At 41.8% G+C, this 9,328-nt stretch overlaps 1 protein-coding gene across 3 annotated transcripts in view; it reads left to right on the forward strand.

Moving 5' to 3' along the window:
- Window positions 1-9,328, forward strand: part of LOC142581827 (palmitoyltransferase ZDHHC6-like) — a 55,247-nt gene that overhangs the window by 10,711 nt on the left and 35,208 nt on the right. For all 3 annotated transcript variants that reach the window (XR_012828304.1, XR_012828305.1, XM_075691277.1), the window contains exon 4: window positions 1,985-2,116. Coding sequence is in view for 1 of the 3 variants with exons in the window: in XM_075691277.1 (XP_075547392.1) it covers window positions 1,985-2,116 (132 nt within the window). In the remaining 2 variants the exon portion in view is untranslated. The remainder of the gene's footprint in view (window positions 1-1,984; window positions 2,117-9,328) is intronic.

Here is a 9,328-nt window from a genome sequence, read left to right on the forward strand (position 1 = left end):
AGCTGTGTGCTTCAGTGCATGAAAGGACGTTTTGTTAACAAATTAACCGGAACTCCAATGCATTTCTCCGCAAAATTAGGGAATTTATATGTCGAAACTGGTGTCATCTTGAAAATTTGTTCCAAGTGGATCCGCCTTGCGAACTCCACGGCTAGAATTAGTAAAATGCAATATGGGCCATATGGTAATTCGTTAAAATCGCAATTTGTGAATTTCTATTAATTAGTTGATTTTAGATGTCAATTTTTTGTGCAAATATTATCCGCCGCTTCGAGTAGGCCAGCTCATGAACTACCACTGTGATACCTGCCACAGGCAACTTTTAAAGATCTTTGAAAGTATTTGCTGAAACGCCCTGCATAGTGTGTATATAGCTCTTTCTCTGCAATTTGCTGTGCAGTCGAATTAACTAATTAAAATGGGCTTACAAAGGGTGTTTTAAAAATATAAGATAGTAGTTATGAATACAATGCTTGTATTTCAGGTGCATCCATACCTGCCAAGTTTAGCGATTTTGTTGCAAAATGCCCCCCCCCCCCCTTTTTTTCTTAGTTTTTTTGAGTGGCTTATATACAGTTACTATAATGATGCCAGCAATTTTATCATGTTTGCTTGGCATTTCTTTCAAGACAAAACTGATTTGAAATGAACACAAATATCAGTCTTTTGGAGGGCAATCATAGTGTGCTCACATTTCTTGCGTTAATTTAAGCTTCATTTTTCATTTATGGCTAGGGTGGCTAGCATGGTTTATACTCAGTGCTCTGTGTAGTACGTTACCAGTGTGTTGCAGTGATGTTATGTCAGAAATGAAGTCTCACAAGGAGGAGAGGTACAGGTGTTTGGCAGCACATGCTGCTTTCTCACTCTAGTCACCAAGTTCTTGTTGCATTTGAATACAAAGGAACACAACAACAAGCCAGTGCTCTTCACAGCAATATAAAGCTTCACAAATATTAAGTCTGTTCATATTTGGCAGGACCATTCTGCAACTAGTGTGGTGCTTATTCACTGCATGACTCATAGAGCGTGTTCAGTCTGTTTCAAAATTAGAACGAAGACATCTCCCATAATTAGGTAAACTCGTAGGCTTATTAAAATTATTGGGTTAAATTGTAATCACCTCGCAATTCCCATACATCCTATGCTACAAACAGTGTTGCAGGAAAGGAAAAAAACAGCTGCTCTTTTATGTTTTCTCTCCGTCCAAATTTTTGGCAACCCTCACTTCATTACCTGGTGTGTGCTTTTATGATGCATCTGCAGTCTTTTTAAAGGGGTACACGATAATGTTTTCGTCTTTTTTTTTTTCGATAAATGAAGGTTCAAGCTCTCTAAATCCTAGAAAAGATACTGGCAAGCATCAGAGCACTCTAAATAGTTTACTGCAATATGTGTTTCTATGAGCCACTTTTAATGTTGGTATCCACAAAGTGGGTGCGTCATGATACATGTTATATCCCCATTCCTTGATGATTGTGGCTTTCACATCTGAGCATAGCCAGAAGAAATGCGCGCAGACCTCTTGGTGATGTTTTGTGTATGTGTCTCTCTACGTGTGTGAACGTCATCACATCTAGCTTTATTGCTAGACGGGGTCAGCAATTTCGCTCTGTGTCATGACGTCACGATAATATCAATGATGCTAGGCCCGAGGTTTCGAGTCTAACTTTAGTGTCAAATTAAAATACCATATACCAAGTGTTTCCCGACCTTTACACTCACTATGGAAGAAGTGTTGTACAAGTTCTACTACTGCGAAAATATGTCGGTACTCTCTTAGCACCTTTACGGCAAGCAGCTGGAGTTTACTGTTCAAGATTGCTCGGACTTAAGTCTGGGGAAACAAACCTGAGGTCTTGGGAAACCCAAGTGGCATATTCAGATAAAAATCTCGAAGTCCATGCTTTGTTTTCCTGTGTGGTCATTTAGGCTATGCCGTCTCGTAGAAATCTTTCTTTTACTTCCTCATCCATCTTTGCAGAAATATTACATGCGCCAAGGTCAAGAGGACAATCTAGTCTACCTAGGTTTCTTCCCTTTTCTGGCCACGGTGCTGAGCCTGGGCTTAGCCATTGGTGTCATCATTGCAGTAGGAAGCCTCTTTGTTATACAGGTCAGAATACTGTGATTCATAGGTGATCTGGCGAAGATGAAAAAAATAGTAATAATAAAAATAATAAAATAAAAATCTCTGTTCATTTACAAAGTCGACATACTAAAAAGAAACATAAAGACAGTTTAGGCTGATAAAGTGTTCTTGAAATCTCCATTTTAGGTAATTTCATTATAAGAAGTTGATTACTGGGTCATTCCACGCCAACTGGTGCTCGGGAAAAATAATTTCTCTCAAATAATTACGAAAAAATTACAGGTATATAATCATTACTTCGACAGTGTTTCCCCAAACTACGTTGAACGGAAAAAGATTTTTGGCCACGTGAGCGCCATTTGAATTTCACAAAATGATGGAAAACCAGATGCAAAAAAGAAATTTGCCAAAAATCGACTGTTGAAACTTGAAAATAACCAGTAAAACAACTTAAAAATGCACTTTGTGTTCTGGCGCAGTAGGCTGATAAGGCCCATGACCGGAAGTTTCTTGGGGCCACATTCTCGCTGCTGTTATCGCGCGAGTGAAACCGTCTATACATATGCGGCCACGTACGCGTGAAACGTAGAGCGGCCCACAAATCACTTTCATGAGCGTGAACTGGAAGCACCACTTGAATGAGAAACGTTCAATCACCATGAACGCAGTGGAAACATACCAATTATTTGGTGAATATTTTTGATAGGGAGCTTTATTGAGCATATTTCACGAGTTTTGTGATGTCTATACTATTCTTCCTGCTACTTCGGGCCAGGTAGACAGCAGTCGGCAAAGTTCTTATTGGGACACGAACCACAGGGTGTTTGTGATGTCATGCGTCAGGAAACCATTTTCACAGAATACTTTTATAAAAGTAGTCTGAGAAAATGAAAGTGATTCGTGACCTGATCTAACACTTAACGCATAGGTGGCCGCATATGTGTACTTCCAGTAGCATGGAATTGCGCCATGTCGATCTACCTTAACTAAGCATACCTTCAAGATTAAAATTATTACTAACTCCTGGTGATATCGGTTTTCTTTCCTCACCACACAGACCACCATGTGCACCACCCTGGTTTGTATTTCTCGCCAACATGCTGTCAGGTGAAGTGAAAGCACAAACCAAAGTAATGCAATGGTGGGACTCAAATTCAAAAAATGTTTTCTCGGTGAAAACACAAAATTACTTTGCTTAAAGGGCCCCTGAAACGGTTCGGACAAATTTTGTAGACGCGTAGGGTACAGCTTAAGTAGAACATTCGCACCACAATTTAAGTGAAGCGTTACGTATAATGGAGCTACAAGCGATTAGAAGTTACCCTCCTCCCCAGCCATGCTTTTCCTCCTCAACTCGTTCGCCGAGCGAGCGGGGCTAAGCTCCGCCTTCACTGGTCCTGCGTCACGATGCGACGTCACATCGTCCACTTCCGGTTGTTTTGGAGCCCGCCCCCGCCCGCGCGAAACCTCTCCGCTAGCCGCTTGGCTGTCGACCCCAAGCGAGAGCTATCGAAGCAGCGTGCGTTGCGAGCATTCTGTCGTAGCGCCGAACGTGTCTGGTATTCCGTTAACCACAGGCAAGCTGGTCATTTCGGCAAATGACTGGAGGCATAAACTCAAGATGATGAAGGAACTTTGGCGTAGACGTACGTGAGCGGCCTGATCGGTCTGCACCGTCCAGACACTTGTTGGCGCAGGGCTTAACCAGCCAAACAAAGCGCTAATATTGCTCTAACCAAGTGTAAAACATTTTAAACATTTATAAAAACAACGTGTTGATGATTACACTCCTGCAAAAAATACGCACCAGCAGCAAAGAAGAATACGCTTCGTTGCTGCTACTGTGTATGGTTGAGCTCTATGCCACCAGGTGGCTGCACCGTGCAGACCATTCACATTTGCCCTTCTGCTCATCTCGGCTCATCTCGTTACGGCACAGTCAAGCGGCCAGACCCTGTCCCCTTGCGCTTACGTTTGCCCTAATACGGGACTCACGAAACGCTTTTCCGTTAGTAATCTTCCGGTGTAAAGTGACGGCCACAAACTCGCAAATCCTGGTGCCGATCGGATAGCGGCAGTCCGATGCGCAGCAGCCAGTTCGCTCGTACGCTGCCTTGCAGAGGGACACGATGTCGCAGCTTGACATATTGCCAGTCGCTACGTTTGCAGTCCACAAGGCAACAAAGTCGAATCATAGTGCTCGCGAAAAGACTGAGACCAACGCTGACCGCGGAGCTTTCGTCAAAATGGAGTACGTTGTAACACAAGCAGAAGACACTTGCTGTGTGCCGGAAGTGCTTAAGTGTACTGAAAAATTGTTCTTGTGCATTCTCTTTATGCTACTTTCTTTTTATAAAAACAAATTAACTAACATTCTAACTATTACGAAGATCATTTGTTTACCATAAAGTTGGAAAAATTATCGATCACGCGCCCTGGTCAGCCAATCGGATAGCTCGCCCCACTGACTTCATATGGGTGATTTCGGTCATATGGGTAGGGGCGGCTTAAAATTCCGCCGAGCAGTGCGCTGCGATCGGCAGCGATGTGCATTTTTAAAACCTTATAATAAATTACACGCTTTACGCAGAGCACTTAGATGTGTCAATTAATGATCAGAAGGACCTACTCTAACGACTCAGTACGTTTGTAGAAAATCGTCAAAAGCGTTTCAGGGTCCCTTTAAAATTTCTGTTACGAAAGCTGTTATTCTTCTCAATGATATCCACTTTTCTGCTTAGGTATTTTTTCATGGGCCACCTTAGTGCATTACTAATGTCTAAACATAGACCAAAATAGCATTTCTGCCAAATTCAGGCTTTTATTTTGGAGTCTGGGAGCATCACATAGGTGAAAATAACACTTCAGAAGATAGAACCTTTTAGTGGCAGTCCTATAAAGGTAATTGCAGGGTTTCTCCCCTGGCCGTTTTTTGTGAAAAATTATGCAAGAATTGCGCTTTTTCACCTTGGTGCTAAGGAGTAAACAATATGAAGTTATTTTGTGAAACTATTTTATAATCAAAGTGCTGCTATGTTCAGACAAAGCAAAACCAAAATTTTTGAAATAATGCGCAAAACGGTCTATTTCTGGCAAATTTTTTTTTGCACCTGGTTTTCCATCATTTTGTGAAATTCAAATGGTGCTCACGTGGCCAAAAATTTTTTTCCGTTCAAAATATTTAGGGAAGATACTGTGCAAGTAATGCTTATGTTTATGTAGATGTCAATTTTCTGTAATTTTTTTAGAGAAATGATTTTTCTTGAGCGCCACGGTTGGGACAGTTGCTGTGTAATGACCTTACTATAAGAGAAAACAAATGCCAATCTTTCATTTGAATTTCGCGGCCAGTGCTCAAGCGCTGCTATGTTATGGATTTCAAACTATATTTCATATTTGGCACATTGTGGAGAGGGACACTAAAGAGAAAATTAAGTAAGCTTATAAATATATATAATATAAATATAAATATAAAAACTTCATTTAATGAACTTCACGCTGAGAGGTTGATTTCTAAAAAAGAGAATGAGGGCCAAACTTGCATTTTTCGCCGAAATTCCCACGTCGATACGTTTGTGTGATGTTATGTATTTGAAAGTAGGCTGTAGTAAAAGTTCTTGAAACTTCCCAAGTTCTCTTTGGTATGTTAAACTTCCCAAGGCTCTTAAACGCTCTTAAACTCTCTTAAAGGCTCTTAAACTTCCCAAGGCTCTTTAGTATGTTAACTATGCCCAAGCAAATGCCATTGAAATCATTGACGTCACAGCGAGCTTGTGTGGGGACTTGAAGGCAGCGTTGCCACCCATTATGTCGTTTTTGTGTCTTTTTCTGGCTTGTTAAGCCTCCTCTCATGCTATCAGTGGCTTTTCTTGTATTGTAGAAATTAGTTTTCTGATGTAGTTCAACTTATCTTTCTCATTAATGTCCTTTTAAGAAGCAGGGTTTATCCCCAGTGTATAAGTCAACTCTCGTTACAATGGACCCTGATAATCTGACAAAAAACATCCGTTTTATCCGAAGCCTGTAATATACGAAACACCTCACTTTGGAAGCTTTTGTTGTAATTTCTGACACTTTTATTGTAAAGAGAGAGTGATAAACGTCCAAAGTAAAAAAATTTTAAAAAGTTGCAGTTTTGCTCGAAAGGAGAAGCATCGATTGCGATAGAAAATTAAGCAAAATAAGTGCGGCAGCAGCAGGAAGCGAATTGACCTTCAAGCTGTCTCTCACTTCAACGCGGACTAAACGTCGAAAACACAGCGCATACAGAGCTACCGGCACTGTGCGCACTTTGTCCACATCGCAGATCGCTTTGAAGATGAGCCCGCGTGGGCTCGCACCTTGTTCACATCGCAGATTGCTTTCAAAAGACGGTGCCCGCACGGGCAAGCACTTTGTCCACATCGCAGATTGCTTTCAAGATACGGCGGCCGCACCCGCCATAAGCAGCAGCTGTCGGAGTAGACTCCCCCTGCTCTCGCCTTACCCCCCCCCCCCCCCCTTGCCTCGCGCGCGATAGACGACGGCGCGTTTCCGCCCCGCCTTCCTACCTCACGTGTACAATATTGAGCCGCGGTCATTGGCTGACCCTCGTAAGTCAGTTGTCAGCTCGTGTCGACACGGCAAAAATATGTTTTATAAGCCCGATTCTGAAAAAAAATTGCTGCTCCTTTCGTCCGCTGTAGCCGATGGTCCGTTGTAGCGCGGTCCGTCAAAACTGAACTTTGTTGCACTAATAAAATAGGTAGAACAAAGTAAGGCTGGTCCGTTATATCCAAAAGTCTGTTGTAAACGGGTCCGTTGTAACGAACGTAGACTGTAGTTGGTTAACTTAGTCTGCCTTTCAATTGGACTGTGGTCCAAAAAGGCACCTAAACATGTTAAAACTTCTCAGCAGCAGACAACTTTGCATTTTTCCATCGGGACTGAACTGACAAAAGTTGGATGTGAAAATAATAAGATGTGTGCAGCTCTCACAACTGACCACAGGGCGGTCAGCAATGTTGACCAACTTGTATGTTCGTCGCTGAAAATTGTCATTGTGAGCTGACTCATCAGTGATCAAGTCTGTGAGTCACTATATATTCTACTCATAGCTCTTCTACAGAAGCTGAGGTGTGTCACTGTCTACCCTATATTGTGCAGAGAACGAAAGCTGCTGGCTCAATCTTTGTCTTGAGGCCCCTTTAATGTTATATCATTTTGGAAGACTGCAGTAATTAATTAAAAAATCAGCATATTGCTCAAACATGCTTGCATGGAAATATTTGCTTTATTTCTGATTCCACGGCACACTTTTTTGTACCTTATTGGTATAAGTGACCCCTGGCAGCATAGCACCTTTAGTGTTGAACATAGTATAAAAAATAAACACGTAGATTGTATTGCAACACATGCTTAAAGGGCCCTTCACCAGGCCCTATAGCAAATTTTGGTTATACACTGGAAGTTGTTACCTGTCCTCTAGCGAGTGTTCCGCCGAAAAAATTTTTCAGATCGGCTCATTAATAGCCGAGATAGAAATATTTCAGTGCCGCAAACCCATGATTTCAGCAGAAAGGCTCCACTGCCATGCAAGATGCTCTATCCACTCGCCCCGTCTAGCCTACGCAAGCGAAATTCCTTCCCTGCGTTCTCCCATACTGGACCTCGACGATCACGTGAGGCATGTGTCACGGGCCCCGCCTTCATATTTTTTTTTTTGCTCCTCGCTTTTTTTTTTTTCTATGTACGCACTTCCGCCGACCGCGTCGCGTGCGAGCTGTTGTCTTGTTCGCACAGCGCACGATTTTGTGCACTGTGCACAAGGAAACATGACTAGTGGTATAATTCAGTGCTACACGAATACTGAAACAGAGCAAGCAGATCGCAGAGCGTGATCACACGCTGAAATACGGTAGAAAATGGCATAGTTTCGGTACCTGCACATGTAACAGCACGACCGTGAAAACAAGCACACGAAGCGGAAGTACATCTCTCTTGCTTCAGTGCGAAGTAAAGCAAAAAACATGTAAACATTCTGTTTGTGTGTTTTATTATTTCTCTAAAATTCAATTTGTCAGTTCAAACAACAGATCACACAAATGACAGATGTTGCCTTGAATAATTCTCGAAGTCACGTGTCACCACGAGCAACGTCACACTGCGGACATGATGATGTAGGCGCAGAGGCACGATTACGTCACTGTCCGGCTTGCAGCGTGGTCGTCACGAGGGAAAGGATAAAGCGGCGTTCAAATTGAAATTTCAGACCTTTCCGCGTCGCGTAGCGATATAATACTTTGCAGACAGGATTGTTATCACATAATGTATGCTCTGTGCTTGTTAGCTCAAAATGGCCAGTCCTGGTCAGGGGCCCTTTAAAATTAATAACTTCTCATACAACTGTCCTTTAGTGTTGCCCCATTGTCTAGCAGGCATCACCACCATTAATGTAGACAAAAAATATTCTCATTGCTATTTTATTTTCTAGTTAATGTTATTACAGGGAGATGTTTGAACAAGAGGTTTATTTACACTCCCTGGAAAGATGACAAGCAGGGCCACAACAACAAAGATGAGGAACCAGGCCACACTTCATCCTCCATCTTCTACGCTTCAACAGCTGCTTCTACCTACACTGGCTTATAATTGGCTAGTAACAATATTATTTCCATATTTTAGTTGAACTTGCAAATTAATTTAGTCATTCAGCCAATGTGAACTGCTTGTATTTTAAATTTTTCTAAGAGAGTCATTCTTGTTAAAATTTTGAACAGTGCCACACATTTTTGGGGGGAGGGTGGAAATAGATGTGGGGCTCAAGAAATGCTAGTTACTCATAAGGTTTGACAATCACCGTTTGTCTTTCAATTATGCAGAGTTAGAATCTGTACTAGAAAGTCGGGATTACTGTAATCTCTCTAACCTGTAACTGTTTTTATGGGGCTGGTAGGTAAATGTTTTTTTTTTATTTATCTTGATGGTACTTATGACCCACGGACATTTCTAGGCTGGAGGAGCTAAATAGTAACGACATATGTCTAACACATTCATTTTTTAGTGCAGAGTAAATGCAAGAACAAGAAGTAACTGAAACCATACTCTATGTGAGTGTAGGAAGTAAAAAAAAAACAATTAAATGTGCTTAAGAGGAAGCTTTAGCTTAGGCCCAACTCCAACGCAGCCTATTTAACTACATGTAAAATTCAAACACGGTTTTCTGAGATAACCCCTGGGCCAATTTTAATGACATTT

The sequence above is a fragment of the Dermacentor variabilis genome, chromosome 1, assembly GCF_050947875.1.
Source record: "Dermacentor variabilis isolate Ectoservices chromosome 1, ASM5094787v1, whole genome shotgun sequence".
NCBI classification, from domain to species: Eukaryota; Metazoa; Arthropoda; class Arachnida; order Ixodida; family Ixodidae; genus Dermacentor; species Dermacentor variabilis.